A 25024-nucleotide genomic window follows, 5' to 3' on the forward strand; every position below is an offset into this window, starting at 1 on the left:
AGTTTGAGCACACGTGCTAATCAAATTCCACTTTTCCTGTGATTATTCTGTGCCTTATAACTGATGATATTACATTACATATTTTTCCTCACCCTCCTTCCCACTCCTTAACTCATTGAGTGCCTATCCCGAACTAGTTCGGCTTTATTATCGCATCCCAGGGTGCCGATCCCGAACTAGTTCGGCTTTTTAATTAAAAAAAAAAAAAAAAAAAAAATTGAAAAAAAGTTTTTTTTTTCAATTCTTTTTTTTTGTCCTCTGTTTACAGAGGACGATATTTGCCGATATTTGCTGATATTTACCATCCACTCCAATGCAATCCAGGATCTTTAGAGCTCATTTTCTCTGTTTTTTCTCCCATGCATGAGGTGTGCAAGGTTTAATCATGGCTAAGTTGACGAAAATCTAAATCTAAAATGCTTGGTAGCCAATAGCTAACTTCAAGCTAACTTCATCCTCTTTCTGTACATGCACAAAGGAAAGTGTTCTGGCAAGTCATGGCTCCAGGGCTTGGGCATGCATTACCAGCATATCTCTATTATTCTCTGGTCACTGGGCGCCCTCTAGTGGTGATAGGCTGGCATTAAATGAGTTAAATACATCACCAGAAGTGTTTAGGACTTCCAGCTTTTTGCAGAACCCCATGTTTATAAACCTCCATGGGGTGTATGTGTGTGCGCGCGTACACATGTGTCCATATTCTGACCTTTTCCAGAAAGAGGTGCTTGTATGTCTCCATGCCCATAGCGTGCTGGTCCTTACTGCGGACCTGATTGAGGAACCAGTGGAGGGCATCGTCGTAACATTCAGCGTCCTCCACCAGACAGTGCCACAAGATGTCCACCTGCTCCAGGCTGAGCCCTGAGAGACGCACAGCACACGGGACACCATCACACAGGGAGCACACAGCAGGAGGAGCCCACACACTTTAGCTGGTGTTTACTTCCCACTCTGTTTTTGGAATCCCACCGAGGTGTGCTTATATTATATGATGGAGTTAAATGATCTAGTTCACCACATTATACGTGATAATGACCATTCATTTACCACATTAACCACGCTGTCCCTAATGTGGGCACATTTTCAAATGTGTTTTTAATTGTCAAAAATAGCTGAGATTTTGCGATACGACCTGTTGTGAACTTCTAGATCTATTTTCGCCATTAGTCGTATGGTGAAGTATATTGGTCTTTAGTGGTTAACCAATGAATGACATTTCTATTTTACAATGTTTACAATACGTTTGACATTTAACCGATTGAATGGTTAATTTAGGGGTTAGGCATAAGATCTCCATTGACATCCGGCTTGGCTAAAAAAAAAAATGTTTAGATTCAAATGCAGTTTGACAGGTGAGAAATAGGAGTTCTAGAGTTACAACTTGGCCATAATGAATCAAACCAGCTGAATGTCATCCTTTTGTGTGTGACACTGAATGGTTCCCAGTGTTCCCGGCCTGGCTCACTAAGTAAGCAGTGTCCCTGAGTCATTGTTCTAGGAGGTTAAAGTTTCTCAGGTTGCTTTCTGTCTTTCAACATCGTTATCTGACCATGCACCGTTGAACAGGAAGAGATGAACAAAGTATTCTTTACAAAAAAAAAGTTATTAATCTCCAAGTTAATCTTTGACTAAAATCTCTACACAACACAAGAGGGAGAGAACCATTACTCTTTGGGGGGGAAAAAAGAAGAAGGAAAAAAAAAGAAAAACATAGGTTTTATGGTTTTAGTTTTTATTGGTGGATGTGAATCTTACTGAAGTGATCAGGGGAGCCCAGCGTGGAGAAGACACAGGTGAGGAACTGCAGACGGACTTGGACCTCTGCACTGTGGCCATACCTGAAAAGGTGGACAACAAACACACACAGACATTCAACTACTCTGTACTGTAGAGTTAGGAAAAGGCAGCTGGGTCAGGGGCTTTTTGCCTCCATCCAGGAGAGGGCGGGCAAATCAACAACACATCCATAAGACATGGGAAATTGAAATGGACAAAGCAATAATTTGGAGAAATCAAACAGATTTGTGTGCAGTCACTAAACACTAACATCTCTGCACACTACCAACTATCACAGCTGCTTAAAGTTTTTTTTTACAGAGGAGGTGCATATTATTTAATGTCTCTAAACAGGGATTTTCATTCAAGTACTAGGCAGGAAGAAAAACTAGAAAAGAATAGTTTCCATCAAATTCTTTGAAACGATCGATGGATAGAAAAAAATATTATCGGCTGTTTCATGTACGGTATGTATTTATTTAGAGATACATTTAAGAGAGGAAGAAAAGACAGGAAGCTGACAATATATCTTGTTGACTATATCTTGTACTTTTACTCAACAACATTTATTTGAAAACTTTAGTTACTAGTTACTTTGTAGATTTGGATTATTGTTACAAACCACTTCAGCCTTATATATATTTCGGCCATTTAAAAATAGCCGATCTACAATCTTTGAAAAATTGAAATGGGACATTGTGCATAATGAGCACTTTTACTTTTGGTACCTTTAAGTACATTTTCATACCAATACTTTTGTACTTTTACTCAAGTACGTTTCGAATTCCGGATTCCGGACACATCAAAATACCTATGAGAGTGGATTCCCGATTCCGCCAATGCATTTCAATGAGAATGGAGTTTCTTTTGCAGAAATCCTCTACTTGCAGGATACCGCTCCATTCTCATTGAAATGTATTGGCGGAATCAGCAATCCACTCTCATAGGTAGTTTGGTGTGACTGTACCCTAACACAGTATCAAAACCTCCACCGGCTGGCTGTCTGTCTGTCTGTCTGTCAGTCAGTCAGTCTGTCTGTCTGTCCGTCACGTCACACTTTTCCCCTACTCATATCTCCGCCACTGTTGCCCCGATCCATGCCAAACTTTGCACACACACCTCCTGGCTGCCAAAACACAACCTCCACCCCTCATTTCTCACATGGCCCTATTTTGCGCCACCATGAGGCTGATTCTTGCAAAACACATTGTTGAACATTGCTCCTACAGGTTTTGCCCTAAAATCACGCAAAGCGGTACACAGTATCTCTACAATCATGTCATCAACATGCATCTGTTCCATCTAGAGCCAACATCAGACCGATTTTTGCGAAACACATTTTTGGACCCTGCTCCTACAGATTTTGCCCTAAAATCACGCAAAGCGGTACACAATATCTCTAGTCATGTCATCAACATGGATCTGTCCCGTTTCCCATATTCCCTCCTGATTGCCTAGCATTGACTTCTAAAGTTTGTGTATGCAACCTCACGGTCGCTTATCTCCCGATTAGGGAGTCTTACTGGTTATATATTGCAGTATACTCACAGTGCAAACTTGTGCCTCTGCTCCCTAACCTCCTGGATGTAGTGGAGTAGGTTCTCAAAGAACAGCTTCATCATGTGAAGCTCCTTCTCCGCCCACCTGAGACAAAAACCACACAAAAACAAATGTGCAATCAATACAAACTCCAACTTACACTCCCACACAAGAAACATCACAGGGAAATGTGGGTAAGATTCATGATATTTATGTTTTTGTTCATTTTCATTTCTTTAAACTTAACCTTCATGTAACCAGGCCAAGAAAACTGTGTTTATGAAACAAGAAATCTACAAAGCATGACAAACGGCATAGAAAGAAGTGTGTTTACTATGTAGATGAGTGATGTATCTGCATGTATCATACTGAGTGCATGACATGTCACACCAGATGAAGGTTTTATTTCTTACTTTTTTTGGAGTGTTCATTGACTGTAGTAAAAGATCTATACCTCTCCCATTTTTTTTTATTTTTTTTTTAGATTACTGCTTGTGCTTCAAAAGAAATACTATTTTCACAAGTTGTAGAACTTTCACACATCACAACACTTTGGACTGGCTACAATAAATAACTAAATAGCTGAAATTATGTACACATTACACACTTTCAATATGAATTTTCCAAATCTGGCTAACAGATCTTACAAAGCTAAGAATACATGTGCATGTCAACAGAGCGGATGTGTCACTTACATGGTGATCCAGTGAGTGTCATAACTGGAGCCAAACTGTTGAAAAGTGCCAAAAAGCTTGGGTAGTAGACGTAACGAGACGACCACAGATCTGGCGGTGAGATACAACAGGTGAATTGTTTAAACATTTTTACAGTATGCGAGATACATTTTTCCATCTCTACTTTCAATGTTTACCCAGAGTGTGATTTATCTACAGTACTGCATGTCTATAAATGCACAGAATCTGTCTGTGTTTCCACTGCATATCTCGAGAACCGGTCCAGTAATGAATAATAATAGATATGTTTGCATTTGTCAAATCTGTCAAAACATCCATATCATCACTGTCTGGGCAGAAACCTTGCATCTCCACATTTCATCTCGTTCTGTTTTGTCATAAATGAATGGCATCATTTATCATTTGTTTTATGACAGTTTCAAACAAAAGCAGTAAACATAGCCAATCTCCCCAAGCCTTCATGTTGCTAATGACATGCCCAAAATAGGGATGCAAGGTTGAAAGTCTGTCTGTGGGCTCTGTAAATATATATATATATAAACAATGAAAAGTTGTATAACTACATTGAAGCACAGATTATCATAATTGTATTTTTTCTCATTTCCTGAAAGGTAACGATTTTGGACACACCAAGGTTTCTGCCAGACAGACAGACAGCGTTGTGTCCCGTGTGAACAAACTTACCGGTGATGGGCCAGGTTGTCAAGGCAACCCTCGATGAAGCGCATGCGGATCTGTCTGTCAGTGAACCAGCAGACCAGGGAGCACAGCAGCTTCTCCGCTTCATTTATCAAACCCTCAGACAGGTGGATCTGGGGACACAAAGTCAAAGTCACCTCGTATCAAACCTCCCAGCATAAATCGTGGCCATGCCCATCACATGAGACTAAACGCTACAGGTGCTTCTACAAACTAAACCCACGATTTTTAATAACATTTACGTTTAAGGGATTTATATGGTACCATTATCCAGGGTAAGGCCTATTTGTAGCTCGACAAAAATGTATTTTCTTAATGAAAAATATGACATTTTTTGTTGAGTGAAATGGTCCTATGATGACTTAAAGGCAATATAGAATTAATGTCTGGATCACGCAGTATATGAGGTATTAAGGTGATGAGAGTTGTTTGCTTTTAGGTTCCATCCCCTGTACTGATTATAGCTCTGTAGTGCAGAATACGATTTTTATTATGATAAACATGGGCTCCATATACCTCACTGATGAACTACCCATTCATTAGTGGTTATGAACGGATTCGCTGTGGTCACCCTGTGGCAGAACCCGTGACTAAAGGGGAAACGCTGAGCTATGCATAACACCATAATATAGAAAATGAAGAGATGTGTACCGCGTCCTCATCTTGTACCAGGTCCCACAGCAGAGTGTTGCCCTTCTTACAGACATTATCCAGGTTGATGTCGGTGACAGCGTGGCTACTGGAATACTGGTGCTTATGGACGGCTGGTCCTGCAGGAGAGGAACGCACACAGCAGTTGGTGGTCAGAGAGAGACTCTTCTTTGGAGAAGATCAGAGATGTGAACAAATATGAGAAAAACTGAATTGATACAAATCTTTCCAATTACGTATATCAATGGAAAAATGTATAAAAGCTGAACAAAAGGGATGAATTTGTAGACAGTTTCAAATCAATTCGACCCCGAGATGAACTTCCATTCCATTTTAGAGGATAGCAAATAAAAAATGGTCAACTGTTAGCTTAGCTAGACAAAAAAAAGACACAAAAAAGATGCGAGAAGTTATCCTGTGGTCTTCTCTGTCCCCAGCCCAGTACATAGTTTACCAACATTACGCTATAAACTGATTGATGATAGCCAACACAATTTGCCTATGCCAACTACAAAGACAACATTAACCAACTAACAGTCGACAGGGAGTGTCCTAAGGTGTTTGCCTCATCTCCTAAACAACATGAGTGTTTCATTGCAAACCTTGCACCAGGTGTTCGTGGTAGATGGAAGCCAGGTTGGGGAGGTGCTGCTGTAGATGGGAGCTGAGCTCAGCATGGGAGTTGATCTGGACCAGCTCCTCCTCGCAGCCCGACTCCTCGCCGTCAAAGTCGGCCATGTTCTTCTCGGACTTGGCGCTGACCTGTGAGCTGCTGCAGCTCACATCATCAGCACTCAGCATGTCCTCCACCATGTGACTGGAGAGATGGACAATATAAAACACTATTATTATGTCCTCCACCATGTGACTGGAGAGATGGACAATATAAAACACTATTATTATGTCCTCCACCATGTGACTGGAGAGATGGACAATATAAAACACTATTATCATGTCCTCCACCATGTGACTGGAGAGATGGACAATATAAAACACTATTATTATGTCCTCCACCATGTGACTGGAGAGATGGACAATATAAAACACTATTATCATGTCCTCCACCATGTGACTGGAGAGATGGACAATATAAAACACTATTATTCAGTGATGTTAATAGGTTTTTAATGTAATGAGTCCCGGGACCCAAGAGGGGTCTTTCGGATGAGTCCCAGGGATATTTTATGGGTCCAGGGCTCCAGGGTGCGAGCTATTTGGTCGCATATGCGACTTAATTTCATAAAGTGCGAGTTAAAATTTAACGAGGTCGCGCTGGTGCGAGTTAAAAAAAAGAGGGAAAAAAAAGAAAAAAGAAAATCTTCAATCGAGGATCGCCTGACGCATCTCTCTCTCTCGTTCCGTCTCTCTCTCTCTCCCTGGCTGCAGAGCCTATGCTCCGCCCCTCCCCTTCTCCTTCTCTTTCACTCACATACACACACAGTACTACACACACACTTTAGCGATGGTCCGATGGTGGGTCTCACACACACAGACAGACAGACTGTCTCTCTCTCTCTCTCGCTCACATTGGAGATATCACACATATACTAACCTTTCTTTGTATAACCGTGCTTTTTTCTGTTGTCATCTCGAACTGGATAATCTATAATCCACAGGTTGTTTGTTTGCTATTAGATTAGCTATTGATTAGCAGCAATCGCTCGTGGATGTTTCCACCGTTGGTTACATTAACCTACTGTTACGTTAAAACAGCTGTGTGACTCGTTAAGTTCCTCAGTGCCCAAAATGCGCTTCTCACTTCAATTAGCTCAAATGAACGGCAGCTGTAAACTTTTCTGTCTTTGGTGTCTCGTGTGGTGTGTGTGTGTGCGTGTGCGTGTGCGTGTGTGTGTGTGTCTTTGGTGTAGCGTGTGTGTGTGTGTGTGTGTGTGTGTGTGTGTGTGTGTGTGTGTGTGTGTGTGTGTGTCTCCAAGTGAACGTTTTCTGTTGATATCAAGCAGCTTACTTCCCAGTATCTCACTCTAAAACCATAAGGACAATTTTATTTTTCCATCCTGCATGAAAGCAGGCCTATTACATTTAGTCCACGTTGTGCAAGTTGAAAGTCATAGTTCTATATTGCCTTTGTTAGCAGAGACATTCGTAAATCTTTCTTGAATTAATGTCTTTAGTTTGCAAATATTAACTTGAAGCAAAAATACATAAAAACTAGGCTACAGCTTTTTTTTTTACTTATCATGAGACATATTGTTATCGGTGTATTCAACAACATTATATCGAATATCAAAGGCTTTCCTAATATCGCACAGCCTTAGTGCTGACCTATTTTTACTGCTGCTCATGCAGAGAAACCTAAAGTTCAGATTAAAATATTTAGCAAATATCAAGTTTGGGTCATTGTCAATCTTTACATCAAGGCAAATTGAAATGGCTTATGGTATGGAAATGAACACAACTGTCATCAGTATAATAAGGCTATGTATTAAATACCACGCTAATACGCTATACAAAGAAAAATATGGTGCTACCTAATTTCTGATGGTGCTACTTAATTAAAACGTAGGTAGCACCAGTGCTACCTGTGAAAAAGTTAGTCTGGAGCCCTGTATGGGTCCCACAAAAATTCGACGCGTCATGTCATTTTTGACAAAGTGCAGCATTTAACTTGAATTGGTTATTATATGGTTATGTTCATGTTACGTAGAAATGTGTCTGAAAGAAATGAACCACAATTCCAAATCTTACAATTTTAATACTTCCAAAGAATGCAGACATGGAACAGTGCAAACAGAACAGTGTATCTAAAATAAAATAGCACCAAAATAAAGTATAATTAAGACAGTAAACAGTAATAAATTAAATTGCACAAATGAAATCAACATCTTATCCTGTGTTTCTTAAACTGTGGTACATCCATGAGCTCAAATCAAGTCAGACAAAGTGTCATGTGTGGTGCATTATGCACAGCTCAATTAAGCATACAGAACATTAGTTCAAAAATAAATAAAATAAACTCTGTTGTGCATTACTAACAAAATAATAAAGAGTTTATGGTGCATTTGGGACTCCATTGTTCAAATGAATCAGTGTGGATTGAAAACTGAAAAACTTAAGACAGTCTCTGTATCACTGACTTTACTCTGTGTACTTCAATTTGTACAGCCTCCTATTCTTGGCCTGCTTCCAGTGTCCAAGTGCCTCTTGAAAAGGGAACTCTGCCCTTGTGGGACCCAGGTTGACCCAGGTTGACCTTGAGTTGCTGCTCCTGGTGCTCGATTGTCAGCCTGTTCCTGTGAGGGGTGAGCATGAGGTTCTGTTTGGAGAACCCTCGTTCGCAGCCAGCTGTGTGCACAGCCAGGGTAGTGGCCAGCTGAGCAAGGATGGTGAGGTTTGGGAATTCTTTCTTGTGGTACTTGGTGACCATAGACCAAAGCTTCCACATGCTGTCTTTGGAGTAGTGCTGGACTTTAACTACTTTTTTCAACAGAGCCCACTCCTCTCGTGTTTTTGCAGCATCAATGAGGGGCTTGGAAGTTGTCTGGCGGTCCTCCCTGTCCTCCTTCCATCGATGGGTTTTCTCACTCCCATAGTGAGCAATAAGCCTTTCCAGCTCCTCCTCCCCAAAGACATTCAACTCCTCATCAGTCATGGAGTCTACTGGGCGGAGACTCAGCACACCAAATGCAGACAACAGAGAGGTGTTTGGAAATCTGGAGTGCATGTTGCTAATCATGTTGTCAATGAATTTGATGCATAGCTGCTCCAGATTGAATGTGCCCCCAGTGATTTGGTGCTCACCCTTGTACATGTTGTCCTGGATGTTGCTGGCTAATGCCGTCAGGTTGGGAGATCTTAACTCTTTGATCTTTTTCAGATCTTCGATTGCCAGGTCCAGCTTCACTTTAACCAAGGCAACATCAACATTCTCGGTTTGCAGGAACTGGGATAAGATGGTGACAGGGGCCACTGCATCCATCATCAGAGCGGTGATGCTAATGAATTTGACTGTACCTATTTTCTTCTTCAGGCCGTTTGCTTTTGGGTCTTTGCTGACATCCTGGGATACGTCAGTGAAATAGGACAGCAAACTATCGATGGTCCTGTGCACAGTTTGTAGAGCATTGAAGTACGACAGCCATCGGACAGAATGCAGCTCTTTGTAGGTCAACACAGGGTCATCCAGCAGTTTCTGTATGTCTTCGATTCTGGCTGCTCTTTTGGGACTTCCCCGGAAGTAGTAGAAGAGATCAGTCAGAATCTGCTGGTGCTCCTTGAGATCTGGTATTGCCTCTGCTGCTTGAGATGTACACAAGGCCAGGGTGTGTGCGGCACAGTGCACATTAACCATGTGTGGGTTTGCCCGAAGCAGTATTCCTGTGCAGCCTTTGTTTCTTCCTGTCATGACAGCTGCTCCATCCGATCCCATGCTCATCACCTTGGTTAATGGGACATCCAGCTCTGACATCACATTCTCGATGGCCTTTGCAATGCCCACTCCTGTTGCATCCCTACACTCTCTATTGGCAACAAAATGAGTGCTTGGTTCAAATGTACCAGGATCAAGGATTTGGACATACACAACAAGCCGTTTATGGTTTGTGATGTCTGTAGACTCATCTGTGAGCACAGTCACACATGGAGATTCCCCCAATTTCTTTTTTAGGCCAACATCCAGTGTGGCTGACATACTGGACAGCATTTCGTTGGCAGCGTATCGTGTTTTGTATGAGACAGTCTTTTGCTGTAGATGCTGAAGATCTGGGACACCTTCCTCTGTCATAAAGGTACTTAACGACCCAAACTTGGACAGGGGGACATCTTCCTGGACCAACCAGTGAGTGGTTTTAAACAGTACCAGTGCTGTTCTGTCTTGCTGGCTGTTCACCTTCACTTGACTTTGTTCTAAGTCGTTTTGCAGAGCAGGAACTATGAGGCAGGACTGATGTTCTTTGCTAGTAACATGGCGAGTGAGGGTGGAATGCTGGAAGTTGGTGCATTCGTTTGATTTGTGCATTTGTGATTTTTTTTTTGTATTTTGTACAAATGTCACAGTACATGTAGTTGTCATCCGAGAAGCGCAGCCATTGATACGTTGTGAGCCACTGATTGAGAAAGGTCCGCTTTTTCTTTTTGGAAGGTGGAGGTGTAGAGGTTGACAGCTCAACTGCAGCAGTTGTCTCATCAGACTCTGAAGTAGACTCAGAGGCAGAGCTAATAATTGGCAATGGAGAGGTAGGCTGTGCACATGCTGTGGCAGGGAGGGGAGCATCACAGGGAAAGGAAGGAGCAGAAGATACTGTATAAAAGAAAGAAAGATTATTATAATTAAATCTAGAAAAATACAAAAATACAATTTTAAACATGTTAAGTTAGTTTTTTAACTAGGCGTTACAAAGAATTACTTGAAAATGTATTTACAAGACAAGTCTATATGAAACCCCTCGCCCTGACCCTTCTTTGTATTTACCTACTGTATGTTTTTATTTTACCTTTTCTTTAATTCTTTTTTAATATGTTTTCCCTTTTTTTCCCTGACTATATCTACTGCATAGTACTGTGTTCTATCTGTCTGTCATTCAGTGTTAAATGAGATACTTCAATGGTTTCCTATGGAAATAAGCTTAGTCTTTTCATGGATCTCCTTTTAGTAGACCTTGTACCAGTGAACTGTACCGTCATGAAACTGTACCTTTTACTATGCAAACTTCTTATAAAGTTAAGTCAATCAAAACACATATTCCAATTGTCTTTAGATGTGACAGTTTTAACTGTTACTGTAATACATCTTTATTCTTTACATTGTTTATCTTACAAAATACATACAAAAACGAATGAAACAATTAAACTATGATAGTACCTTGAGATGAAGAAGCAGCAGAGATAGCAAGTGTTGATGCAGCAGGTATGGAGTCCTCCTCATCATCATCAGTTATAGGCCTACTTTTTCTGGGGTTCGAAAATAAGCTGGTTATGTTTTGTTGCCCAGCAACAGGCTTCAATTTCTTCCTTGGTGGCATTTTATGCCAAAATAACCACAACAATCATCAAAGTTTCTTTTTTTATTCAAGTTATTTTCGGAGACCGCTCGTTGTGTCAATGCGCATGTCGCTGGTAGAGGTGGGACGTTCGCGAACGAATCGAGTCTTTTGAACGGCTCTTTGAAATGGACGATAGGATTCGTTTCACAGTATAGGGAGCCGTTCCTTTCTAATGAACAGTGGTGGGAAAAGTGCACAATTTCTTTACTTGTGTAAAAATATCAATACTGCAATCAAGTATAAGTTTGGAATGTTAATGTACTTGAGTAAAAGTAAAAAAGTATTGGTATCAAAATGTACTTAAAGTACCAATATTAGAACGTACTCATTATGCAGAATATCCTGTTTCACAGGTTTTCCAATGAGTAAAATGTTGAAAAATAATTTGAAAATAGCAGATCTACAAGCTCACAATGCGTCGCAACGCAACGCATTGTGAGCTTGTAGATACGCTATTTTCAAATGGCAGGTTTGTACCTATATAATATATGTCCGAAATAAATGTATATAGGGTTGAAGTTATTTATAATTATAATCAAATCTACAAAGTAACTAGTAGAATGAGTCAGTCTTTTGAACGGCTCTTTGAAAGGAACGGATCCCAGAGATCCGGCTCACTTCAAAGAGCCATAAATCCCATCTCTAGTCGCTGGAGTGTAGAGACGTCACTTTTCTGCGCCGTGCCATGCCATACACGTTCTGTGGGGGAACCCTTTTCTGTGTATCACCTAACACGCTGTGCCACTATGGTCAGAGAGCGGCCCGGTGCTACGCTAAAACTCAGGCACCCATTGAATTCTGTGACCATGCAAGGTCGCACAAAATGGCGTTGTGGATACAAAACACACACAGTCGTTAGTTCTATCGTCTGTTTTAAGACTTTCTACGCGGATTTCATTTGTGTTAACGTAGGGTAAAGTAGCATGCCTTCACCCATGAACAATGCTGGCGTCTGTGGACTTTTTAAAATATTATTTTTTTCGCGACGTGGTAAATTATTTTAACGTGGACACCAATGGTCCATGGAGGCGATGCGTCCGTGGGACCCCAAAACAATGACGTGAATGCGTCTCTAGGCAACGTGAATGCGTCAGAGACGCGGGATGCGCACGTAATGACGTCACTGTGACTGGAGAGATGGACAATATAAAACACTATTATTATGTCCTCCACCATGTGACTGGAGAGATGGACAATATAAAACACTATTATTATGTCCTCCACCATATGTGACTGGAGAGATGGACAATACAAAACACTATTATTAGGGATGCACCAATATATCGGTATCGGGTTAGATTAACCGATGGCAATGGCCGATATTTATCTGTTGTTGATGAGCATCATTTGTGCGCTGGCTAAGTTGGTATATTTGTCATCTTCAGCCTACAGTACCAAGCTGCATATTCTCCTGAAAAGTTATTGCCAGACCCATGAAATGGGTAGGCCTACATAAGCAAATGTCGGTCCCTTTTCTATATAAAGGGTATATATGATGATGACATGCCTACAAAAGGCATGATGTCATAAATGATGATGACAGACAGGGGGTCTGGCACAACCAGGTTGACCTGGTCTAGTTTCTTATAATGAAGATTTGTTTCCCTAATCCGGCACAAAAGGGGGAAATAATTACACCAAAAACGAAATAAAAAATATTGGTATTAGCTATCTGCTAAATTGTTATTTTAAACATAGGTATCGGCCAAGAATTTCCATATCGGTGCATCCCCAATTATTAGTTGGAACTGTTACCCCCACGACCCGATTCCAGATAAGCGGTTGAAGATGGATGGATGGATCTATGCATCAAGATTCAAGTGGCTACTGAAAACACCAATCATTCAGGGAGACGCGAGCCACCCTTACCCGTCATGGTGATGGTGGTGATGATGATGGTGGTGGTGGTGCTGGGGACCGATGAAACGCCGGCAGTTGAAGAGTTCTGTGCCAATGGCGTCCCCCAGGAAGTCTCCGGGTCGGGGCAGGCAAGGAGGCTCCTGGGGCCCTTGTTGGACCATGGGTAACGGGCCCATCTCTGGCTGTTGCTGCTGCTGTTGCTGCTGCTGCTGCTGAGGCTCTCTCTCCGGCCCCTCGGGCCGGGCCGAGGACGAGACAGAGCAGGCGTCCAGCATCCTCATGCGGCCCTCCAAGGACGTGGAGGCCGCCGTCACCATGGCAGCCGCCGTGTCGGGGCTGAAGGGGAGCACCTTGGGTTTGGGTTCCCCCCCGCCGGGTCCTACCTTCTGGCCCGGCCCCCCGTCACCCAGCGCCTCCCCGGCCTTCCTCTTCCTCACCTCCCCGGGCTGCTGCTGCTGCTGTTGCTGCTGCTGCTGCTCCTTCTGCTGCTGCTGGCTAGTAGGGCTGTGTCATGATTAGGACATTTTTACAATAAATATAAATAAAAATACTACTTTTTGATAGATTAAATGATTTAATTGTGTGGCTTTTAGAGGAAATAGCCACAAAAAAAATGTATCAACATTTCGCAACAGAAACGATTATGACGATTAAGCGAAAAATAATAACTGCGATCATCTGAAATAATTGCGACTGGACAATTATGTAACAACGGCAACAGGCTTACTGGCTAGTCTCCGCAGCCGCGCGGTTCCCCTCCTCGTCCTCCTCTTCCTCCTCGTCGTCGTCTTCCTCCTCGTCCTCCTCGTCTTCCTCCTCCTCCTCCTCCTCCTCCTCTTCCTTCAGGGCCTCGCTGTCGGCCATGTCGTCAGAGTGCATCTCGCTGCCGGGGCTGCCGGCCGACTGGCTGGCGCGGCTGGAGGCCGCCTCGTTGCTGGAGGCCTCACTGCGGCCGCTGCTGCTGCCCGGCCCGCTGCTGCCTTCCTCCACGCTGTTGGCCGTCTCGTCAGAGCTGCCCTGCATCGACTCCTGAGGAGGGGACACGGCGCAAAGCCACTGTCAGTCAGCACTAACTTCATGTAAAGAAGAAATCTAGGCCAGATATTGTTTGGGCCCGATTTCCCTATCTTGGAGAGATGGTTTTGAAATCAATTTGAAAAACATTTCACTTATAAGAAAATTGATTATTTATAGATGATAGTGGAAATAGACAGGAAAAAGAGATGGGGAGAGACACGCAGAAAAGATCGTCAGGAACGAGACTCAAACCCACAATGCACTGTCAGGCAGCTTATGTTCAGGGACCGCTCAAGCAACATTTAACTTTAATTATACACTTAACAAGCAAGTTAATATGAAATGCATATAAACTGAACTGGAATACATATAAACTGAACTGAAGCGTCCTTATTCTGGGTTGAGTGTGAAGCAAAGAATAGCACATCTGAAAGCTTGAGTTGGTAAATGAATTATTTTCGGGAGATTCGGGAGAAGGAAATATTGGAGAGGAACCCAGTCAACAGTAAAAACGGTTAAGGCCAGTGGCGGATTTAGGCAGAGGCTTTGGGGACTTAAGCACCACTATTTTCCGGACTAGCACCAGTAGTTTTCGGGGCTAGCAAAATCGGGAGAGAGACGGTCAGACCAAACCGCCCCTCCTCTGCAGAAAAGAACGCACCGAACTGTCTTTTGACACCAGCGCTACTGCCATCTTAGCCTGAATGAGACATCTCTGATAAACATAGCCAGACTTACTCGTGTCCCTGATTGGCTCTCACGGCTCTTTGCCGTTGTCCCATTGGCCAAAAAGAAAAAGCAGACAACATTTCTTGACTCCAGAACTCTTTGGGAGTTTCTGCCCCGCCCCCCTTTCAGAGGCTAGTGTGTGTTTACTTTCGCTTTGACAATGCACGTTTATCTTTCTGGATATGAGAAAAAGAAAAAGCGTCAAACGGGACTGCGGCAACAGCGAACAGGTAAATAAACATTCTTGCACTGTCAGTTGTAACTTGTGTTGTGCGATGGAGCCACGTTGCTGCTTTAGTGGCGATAAGGGCTTTGAGTTTAGCCAGCTGCCTTGCGTGTCACGGATAGACACTTGTAATGCTGCTGTTTTGTAATCTCTCCTACCTCGCTGTCTGTCGCTGACAGTCGCTACAGTCTTCAGTGCAAGCAAGGGCTTTGAGTTGTGTGTTAGCCTGGAACTCCTTCCTATGGGGAATCGTTAAACACTTGTGTTTTTGGTTCTGTTTGTTGTTGCTAACTTGCTGCTGTGGGTTCTTGACTTGTTGTGTGGTGTGTGGTAGCCTATAAAGTAACCAAGTACATTTACCTAAAGCTATACAGTGTAAGTTGCTCAACTAGTGGTCAGTAGCGTCCGCGTCTTTCGGCCGTTTTTCGCCGCGGACCGGGCCTCACACCCCCGCGTCACCCCCGCGTCTGCCTCCACCTCGCCGAGATCTATCTTTAGAGGGGTCCCTGGTTCCTGTGCGTTCAGGCATTCCGGAGAAACGGAGTGTTTCACCCGAGTATAGATAGAGACACACGGGCGCCTACAAATATGGCCGCCCTATTGTGATAGCTAGCGACCCCACTTCAAGATGCGCTGTGATTGGCCGGCAGTGTATAACCCTCGCTGTGATTGGCCGGTAGTGTATGATGACGTAATTTTTGCGCGAAAACCGGACCCCGGTCAGGATCATAGAAAACATATAAAGAGAAGGCTTCAGAAGCTGAAAATAACGGAGTGGGTGTTCTAAAACTTTAGCGATTTAAGAGTTAGGACAATTTTAAGATTTGTTTTATAAAAATCACACTCGTGTGAACTGAGCGGTGGTGTGTGTGTGTGTGTGTGCCCCCTGTGTGTGTGTGTGTGTGTGTGTGTGTGTGTGTGTGTGTGTGTGTGTGTGTGCCCCCTGTGTGTGTGTTTGTGTGTGAGTGTGCCTGGCCTATGCCTGGCCTATCCTGAACAACAGCGCCCCCTGTGTGGTCAGAAAAGGTTACTGCAGGCTACATACCCGGAGACAGACAGACAGACAAACAGACAAACAGACAGACAGACAGACCCACACACACGGCCACGTATAGGAGCGTTGTGACCACCGCTCAAAAAAAGTTACATGGTATAACTTTAAGTACTGTAGGCTACTTAAGTACAACTTGAGTTATGTGTTGCTGCTTTTACTTCTACTCCACTACATCTCAGATCTAAATATTGTACTTTTATTCATTTGAAAACCTTAGTAACTTTACTATTCATTATGATGATATTTTTATCATTATGATATTATAAATCATACATAAACCCCTTAAGCCCTATTTATGTTTTTGGGGGGCAGAGGATTTAGTGCTATATGTACATTTACAAATTATAGCCTAGGACCACTGCAACATGTTTGTGTGTTGTTAAGAGAGAGGGGCTTTTCATCAATCTTTTTCCAAAAACTGGGACAAATGGATAAACAGGATAAAATATACTGCTCTGCTGTTGATTGTTGTCAACTGGTTTTGGAATCTAATTCTTCTGGATGGTGAGTACACTTGACTGCTGCTGCAGCTTGCCTAACTCTTTTCTTGATGTCAAAAGTTGTCCGCTGAGACAAATGTTACTTAAATCCTCAGTTGTTTTGCTTAACCTAAGGGGTGGGTGGGGACTGGGAGACTGCTGGTGAATAGGGCAAAATGACTGCAAAACTTAAAAAATAAATTAATAAAACTGTGGTCGCGCGCGCGCTAATTTCGGAGCGGCGGCAAAAGCTCCCTTTAGCACCCCCTGCTGCTCAGAGCTAGATCCGCGCCTGGTTAAGGCAGTTGAGTTACATTTACATAAGGCCCACGGCAGGCTGGCGTGTGTGTGTGTGTGTGTGTGTGTGCACACGCAGTGAGGGAGTGTATAGATGTGTTTACAAACATTGATACTGCAGGTGCATAATGGTTCTCTTCAGTGTGACATTGTCCAATAAGGGATCTGATACCTCTGTGTCAGACAGCCTCTGCTGGCTTCGTTTGCTGCCACTCATCATCTGGTCATCCATCTCCATGTCACTGCCTCCGCTGTGCTGAGTGTCACTGCTGTCTGGACTGGCTGCTGGCGAGCCTGACACACAACAAACACACAGATTGACTAGTACCACACATACAGTAGCACCATGTTTAATGCACCAAGCCGTCCCCTAAAGACGAGGGTACAAGTTGTACCCTGCCTGTTGAGCAAACATCTGCTTATTCTTTTCAAATAGAGTGGAAATTTGACCACAAGGCGTCTGTCAAATTATGGCAAATTAAGATCAAGGGTTAAGTTAGAAAACGCTTCCAGATCCTCCTAACTGGCCGGTAAAGCGGTGAAAACTGACTGGTATATTGGGATATGCAGGAGGCGCTGTGGCTCCGCACAGGGGTGTCGTACCAAATTCTGGGCCCTGGGTACTTTAACTACTGAAAAATAGCAGATAATACAAGCTCACAGCGCTGCGAGCTTGATCTGCTTTGATTTTTGAAAAATCGTGAACATTTCTTTGAATATTTCAAATCCTTTTTTGAAAAACGTATGTTTCTATGTATTTGGCCACAAACCCCCCCCCCCATCTCAAAATATTTAGTTCCAAGGACCCCCCAGAAGCAAAATTTGAGTTACAAATGTTACAAAAAGACATATTCAATGATTTGCACACATTTTCACGACTTTTCAAAAATAGCAGATCTACAAGCTCGCAGTGCGGCTCTCGGTGCTGCGCTGTGAGCTTGTATATCTGCCATTTTTCAAATTCTAAAATATAAAATAATTCCAGGCGCCTCCACCTTTGGCCCTAGTAACTCAGTCCCACTTTCCCCCCCCTTGTGACGCCCCTGGCTCCGCAGAGAGAAAAGGTCCGTTTCCTGGCCAGTTATTGAAGGAAGAGCCAAACGGTGAGTCAGACTACAGTGACAGAGGGAGACAGACCTTTCTTGTTGCCCATGGGAATGTTGGTGTTCAGCAAGGAGGCAAAGGAGCTCTGTTTGGAGAGCTGGGCCTTGGCTGCCAGGGCGTTGTTCCACAGAGCCTTGATCAGCATGGACGCCAGGTATAGTGTCTGTGAAATGCAGGAGAATGGACAGAAAACACAAATTCAAGAGTTGATTTTGACTGTGATTTTGCATAGACTTTGCATAGCAGGAAATGGTTATTTTTTTATAATAATTTAAAAAAGAACATGTGTGCCCACTTAACTCATTGAGTGCCAATCCCGAACTAGTTCGGCTTTATTAGCGTATCGTAGAGTGCCGATCCCGAACAAGTTCGGCTTTTAAAAAAAAAAAAAAAAAAAAAAAAAAAAAATTTTTTTTTTTTTTTTTTTTTTTTTGGACCCCATCAAATCTGGTGAACATGATTTCAATCGCGATTTTGCATGTTCCACCCCCATACAACCCCATCTAACATACAGGGCAGCCATTTTTGTTTACATTACATGTAAAACATAATGGCGATTATCTCAAGAATGCCTGAACGGATTTCCAATCGGATTTTTTTGTTTGAAAGCTGTGAACAAACTGCACAAATCCACTCCAATGCAATCCAGGATTGCATTGGATTTTTTAGAGCTCATTCTTCTCTGTTTTTTTCCCATGCATGAGGTGTGCAAGGTTTAATCATGGCTAAGTTGACGAAAATAAGGCTTCTAAAATGCTTGGTAGCCAATAGCTAACTTCAAGCTAACTTCATCCTCTTCCTGTACATGCACAAAGGAAAGTGTCCTTTCCTTTGTAAAAAAAGTCATGGCTCCAGGGCTTGGGCATGCATTACCAGCATATCTCTATTATTCTCTGGTCACTGGGCGCCCTCTAGTGGTGATAGGCTGGCACTCAATGAGTTAAGTAGTTGTTGGGGTATTTGCTACGGTACGTAGAGTCCTCTGCATTTTACCAAACCTTCTAACTATTAGGAACAGTGGCTGCCATTAATACAGCACCCGGGGAGCAGTTAGTGGTTCAGTATTTTCTCAGGGACACTTTAACCTGCTTGCTTCCAGAATTAAAATCGACTAATGTCTTACAATTGCCAGCATTTAAACTTTTAATGTGCACGATGTGCACGGGTCATGCACAGATAATGCACAAATCATGATCACTGTGCAGTGTGCACGCCATTCACAGCTTTCAAACGAAACGGCCAAAACTCGGGAGACTCGTGTTTGGCACCAAGTGAGTTAAAGGAGGCATACAGACCAAAATAGGACCCCCCCTGAATGAGAATGTTTCCACAGATGTTCTTACCTGGTTCGGTTGATATGTCTCATTTCTGCCCCTGTTATGAGATTTGTAGAATAGTCCCCACTGCTAAAACGGGCGTATCACCTCTATCCAAAAGCGCACATTTCGGCTGCTTCCAAACAAAAAAATCTTTTAGGAATCGTCCAGACATGCTTCCTACAGTCACCACACACAGTGTCTTAGCGAGATGCTACGTGCATTGATGTAAACAAAGCAATGAGAACGGCCACTTCCTTCCTCAGGTCTGAGAGCTAGAGGGGAAGTCTCGCGAAATCTCGCGAGAGCTCGAGGCAGCATTGCTTTCCTTAGCCCTGGTAAACAGGCTATTAACCCTTCACAGGCTACAACAGCGTGTCTGGTATGTCTAGGAAGGATGTCTGGACGATTCATAAAAAAAAAAAAATCTTTTGAAGCGGCCGAAATGTGCGCTTTTGGATAGAGGTGATACGCCCGTTTTAGCAGTGGGGACGGACTAATCTACAAATCTCAGAACAGGGGCAGAAATGAGACATATCGACCTAACCAGGTAAGAAGGTCTGGGGAAACATTCTCCTTCAGGGGGGGTCCTATTTTGGTCTGTATGCCTCCTTTAAGACACAGAATGGATGGCCGGCCCTGCATAGATTATCACCTATAATGCAACTATCACAATTTGGACGATATGACTGGATCTCAATATGCAACTTTGTATGTACATCTGCAGAGTGTACATCTGCAGAGATACCAAACAATCTCACCAAAAAATGCCTTGATTTGATGTATTGGCTAAATAATTTAGAATGACTATTTGAGATATTTGCTTGGAAACAGTGTAGAATATCTGAAGCTTCAAGAAAGGCATTGGGTAGAAACCCTAGTAAGATGTATGCATGCAATGAGATCACCTGCTCTGTGTGGGCACTGGGGTGAAGTCCTGACACCAGGTTGAGAACATGACGCAGGGGCACTGGATCCAGGTTTTTGATCAAAGAAGGGAACAGGTCATGGATGTAGCGGCTGCAGTGTTTTAGCTACATGGCAAAAACAAAATAAATAATCATTTTACTTGTAAATTCCTAATAGCAGTACGTTTCAACAGTCAGTCAAAGCGAGAGTTACGAAGGAATCCCGAATGACCGCCTGAGGCGGTGCTTTAAAGCACAGACACAGTGCTCTGGCGGTCAGCAGAGATTAAACAGAGTTACAAATTCAACTACGGTTCTATGATTCCCGAGTGACCACCAGAGCCCTGTCAGTGCTTTAAAGCATCGCCTCTGGCGGTCAGCAGGGGATGAAATAGAACATCATATGTGAAGTGACAAGTTCAGCCGGACCAGACTGGACCCTGCTTTCAATGGATCCTGTTGGTTTCGCCAGAAATAACCCCTGTTCAGTCTCTGCATGTTTGTTTACCTGCGCTGCGGCCCAGATGCAGTCCACATGCTGGGTACTAAGCCTGCCTTCTGCAGCAAGGAAGTTCAGGATCACTTGGCACTGTTTAATGATCTGGAAAAACACACAGGGGCCAACATCCACAGAGCGTTATACAGCAAATAGACGCGGTCAGTCAGAAAAACACATACAACCATGTCACTGTCGCAACACTCACCTCAATGTGCAAATTTGGTCCGAATATGTGTTCCACTACGTTGTTGTTAATTAGCCAGTCGGCTAGTTCCTTAGCTATTGACCTGGAGGGATAAATCATAATCACGTTTCATACTCAAGTAGCACAAATGTAAAGGGATTTGTCTTGGTGGGATACCACAAAGGGATAGTGCAAAGGAAGTTATGTGTAATAGACATCTCTTTATATCCATGTAAAGATTCTATATTGTATAGTTATTTGAGCAGCATTGTACGGTATATAGCCATTTTCACCCTTGCACAGATTTTTTTGGGGCATGTCCTTATAGGTAAAACAAAATAATAAAAGAAAGTTTAAAGAAAAAAAGAAAAAAAAAAAGAATAGCAGATCTACAAGCTTGTAGGTCAGCTAATTTTACAGCACAGATTCACTATGCAGTTAAAGGGATAGTCAAATTTGGGTAGTTTGAACACCACATTGAAGGTAAAAACCCTGTGAAGCCAGAACTCGTGTGTGCATGCACCATTGATGCGTTATGTATGTGTTAAGTGTTACTTTGCGCTAAATCAACATGTGGTGTGCAGCAACTTACGTTTCTGTGTCGGACACCAGAGACTCATTATTGCAGACGTCATTGAAGGTGTGGAGCTGATTCTGAGGGAACACAGGGACAGGCCATTAATAACCCGGGGTGAATAATTCACCACACATACACAGGTTTAACCTTCCAAGTAAGCATTTACAATACTGTGCTTTAACTGCTAAAGAACACTACTGTATTTTCATAATACTTGGTGTGACTTAATCTATTAAGAGCGGGAAAGCATCTGGTGTCATCTTAGATTTTAACCACTTTAACCATTATTTGTATACTTTGGCTATTCACGTTTTAGAGGCCTCCGGTCTTAATGGGTTTAATAACCAGGGTGAATGATTCACCACACATACACAGGTTTAACTTTCAATTCAGCATTTAACAAGCTAACAGCACAGTGCTAAACCCAGGTTTTGTACATTGCATTTACTGTATATTTTCATAACGCTGTGTTCCACAGTAGACCAAACTTATGTCATGCATTGTTACCATTCACAATCAACCAACAGAAGTTCTAAGAGCTGGTTTGAGGCTCTGTTCAACTTTGTTGTTTGAATATCTCACAGTAAAAACAAAGCCATGCAAATCCTTTTTCCAAGGAGTAAATTGCTGCTCCATATGACACATTCTACTGGGGGATTGTGCGTGGTATTGTCAGGTCTGCTTCTAACATTAACGAGCACACTCACTGACTAGGCCAAGGTCTGGCCAGCATCATGCTGAGAACAGAGGGGCAGGATTCCCAAAGCTTTTGCGCTTTATACCCAAAAGAGAAATATGGCGTCTCCAAAGATGGGATCCAAATTTTCAAAGAAATATTATGAATTAACCACTTAAAGCCCTACAGATCTAGAAGCTCACAACCTGTCGTAATGCATTGTGAGATTGTAGATCTGCAGTTTTTGTCTTATTTTTTATGATTGTTCTCTAATGAAAATTTGAATATTCTTTTTGAAAATGTTATGAAATTATTTTGATTTTTTTAATTTACTTGCGACCCCTGAAAATGGATCCAAAGCCAAAAATGGGTCACAAATTTATGTTTGGGAAACACTGCGGCGGGGCAATATGTGAAAATGTGTGCATGTGTGTGGATGTTTAACTCACAGTGATCTGGCTGAGGCCAGCCAGCCTCATGGTGAGCGTAGGGGACATGAAGTACTTGAAGGCCAGGTCCAGGCTCTCCTTGTCGAAGCACAGCGCGCTGTCCAGCGGTTCCTTCACTGTGCTCCACATCAGGTCTGCCATGTTCCGCGCCGCGCTTTGCCGCAGCTCTTGGTCTGACAGCTTGCACAGGTACCTGGGGGGAAACAGGCAGCGCAGGATGAAATCACACACACAAGGACAGAAATAGAAACTAGCAGACATAAAGCAGGTTAACTCATCTGTAGGTATGTACCAGGGTAGCACGCAGGCACACAGAGAGGCAATACAGTACTTGATTAAGTGGGTGATATACTGTAAGGTGCTTTACAGTACCAGGTGTGAATTGATTGCCAGACATTCCAGGGAAAATGTCCTAAATCCACAAGGGGTTGTGTTCTACCCACCGAGTAGAACTGAGCTACTGAGCTAAACACAGAAAAACAAGAACAAGATGCAACTAGAAGACAACATGATTGTTACTGAAGCTAGCACGAAACATTTGGAGGATTCAACTGAAACTAGTGATTAACTAACAACTCAGGCATGAGGTCTTGGGTTTGGTGGCGACACTATAACGTGGTGTCAGTATCAGAAATATATTCCGTACTAAAATCTGATACCATTGGCCATGTGGGAGACATGCCAGAAATCAAACAAAGGCACAATTCTCTGCTTAATTCTGCATGAACCCTCTGATATTGTTGATTTTGGGCAGAAACCTTGTATGTCCAAAATATTTTCCAATTAGGGCTGTCAGAATTGGCCAAAAGTGACTTACGAATATTCCTTTAAAAAGTTACTTTTTAATGAGCTTAGTATGTTATCGTTTAGGTACAAAACATCAAAAGTAGCGAAGAAATACATTCTTTGTAGATTATTTGTGTCATTCTTGTACAACAAAGTCAGGCATTAAAAATAAAAACATTGAAATATGGAGATACACGTTTTTTGCCCAACAGCAATGATATGTGATCATGTCAACAAATTATTTCCATTTAATGTCCAATTAACTAATTCAATTTATCGTGGGTAAAAGTTGCATCTATAGAAGGCACTCTTATGAAGTCTGAGCCAAAAGGTTTGAGGCATTGGTTACAGCATGTTATATGATCAAGACTGCTGAACCATGCAGAATTCATTGTGAGGCAAAATGGCTGTTTGGGGTTTTCAGATCATTTCTGATGACTTAGGGGACTGTAGCCTCCACTGAGGGCTTTGATGTTTTGCTGATCAAAAGGGATTTAGCAGAGCTTTTGAAACGAAGAGCACTAAAAAATACCTGCGTTAGATTGGACTTAGATTTTCATAATTATTTCCTCTTAACTCATTCGTAGTTTACGGCCGTAAAGCCCGTTAATTTCTCTATGTCTTTCACTGCCGGCTTCTCCTACCTGTTAACGTGGGCGCTCGTCCAGTTCCCATCGTGCGTGATCGGACACTGCTATGCATCGTGTGTTCGCGTATTCCATCAGCTTCTCAAATCCGTTGAAACTTTTTCAATTGATCAATAAGTTCTCCATCTGTAAGCCGCGAGTTCAGACAGAAAGCTAACGGGCCAAAATAGAGGACGGACATCCGCTTCCGGTTCAGGGACTCCAATGTTAAGTTGTCCGCTCAATAATGTGTCCGTGTAGAAACCGATCACGGAGCATTAGTTCCGGCCTATTTTAGTTCCGCTTCGATAAAAAAAAATTGTTTTAATTAATTTTTATTACATTTACGGGTTCTACGGGCATGGCAGAGAAGGGGTACAAAGGGGTATTTTGAGGGCAGAGTTTGAGTTAAGATTTGAGAAGACTGTGTACATTGAGGCTTCACTGGTTCTGATGAATAAGAAACAAATGGTTTGAGTTGCGATCAACAGCTTCATCTTAACCTCATACTCCGAGGAGGGCAGTGCTGCTTCCGAAACTGTTTTTAACAATCATCTGCCAATAAAGGAATGTTTTGGCACTGAAGCGTCTACTTTGATCTCCTCTCAATCCCTGATAAGTGTTAGAAAAGTGTGATACGTGGACACTGGGGGGTTGAATACTCCACTGTGCCTCAGGCTTGGCCAAGCGTTCAAACTAACACGATTGGCCGTGTTTGTGGGTGGGAAGCCGGGCGGGGACTGGAGGACGACCTCCTTCTCTGCCCTAGTGACTCTTACAGGTTGATCCAGGTGCCTGTTTAATGGGTGTAAACTAGCTAGGATAGGGTGTTCCTGAGCAGCTCGGTGAAAAGAGGAGAGATGTAGTTGTCTACACCC

At 42.8% G+C, this 25024-nt stretch overlaps 1 protein-coding gene across 2 annotated transcripts in view; it reads right to left on the reverse strand.

The window, feature by feature from the left end:
- Nucleotides 1-25024, reverse strand: part of usp34 (ubiquitin specific peptidase 34) — a 92120-nt gene that overhangs the window by 42685 nt on the left and 24411 nt on the right. For both annotated transcript variants that reach the window (XM_080722227.1, XM_080722226.1), the window contains exons 7-22: nucleotides 22735-22927; nucleotides 21625-21686; nucleotides 21054-21135; nucleotides 20858-20950; nucleotides 20350-20475; nucleotides 18159-18288; nucleotides 17194-17315; nucleotides 13947-14248; nucleotides 13229-13723; nucleotides 5963-6177; nucleotides 5361-5479; nucleotides 4695-4822; nucleotides 4011-4100; nucleotides 3325-3420; nucleotides 1756-1838; nucleotides 707-861 (exon numbers count right to left, since the gene is read on the reverse strand). In XM_080722227.1, coding sequence (XP_080578353.1) covers nucleotides 707-861; nucleotides 1756-1838; nucleotides 3325-3420; nucleotides 4011-4100; nucleotides 4695-4822; nucleotides 5361-5479; nucleotides 5963-6177; nucleotides 13229-13723; nucleotides 13947-14248; nucleotides 17194-17315; nucleotides 18159-18288; nucleotides 20350-20475; nucleotides 20858-20950; nucleotides 21054-21135; nucleotides 21625-21686; nucleotides 22735-22927 — 2491 coding nt within the window. The remainder of the gene's footprint in view (nucleotides 1-706; nucleotides 862-1755; nucleotides 1839-3324; nucleotides 3421-4010; nucleotides 4101-4694; nucleotides 4823-5360; nucleotides 5480-5962; nucleotides 6178-13228; nucleotides 13724-13946; nucleotides 14249-17193; nucleotides 17316-18158; nucleotides 18289-20349; nucleotides 20476-20857; nucleotides 20951-21053; nucleotides 21136-21624; nucleotides 21687-22734; nucleotides 22928-25024) is intronic.

Source organism: Nannobrachium achirus (assembly GCF_963921795.1).
Source record: "Nannobrachium achirus genome assembly, chromosome: 3".
Classification (NCBI taxonomy): domain Eukaryota; kingdom Metazoa; phylum Chordata; class Actinopteri; order Myctophiformes; family Myctophidae; genus Nannobrachium; species Nannobrachium achirus.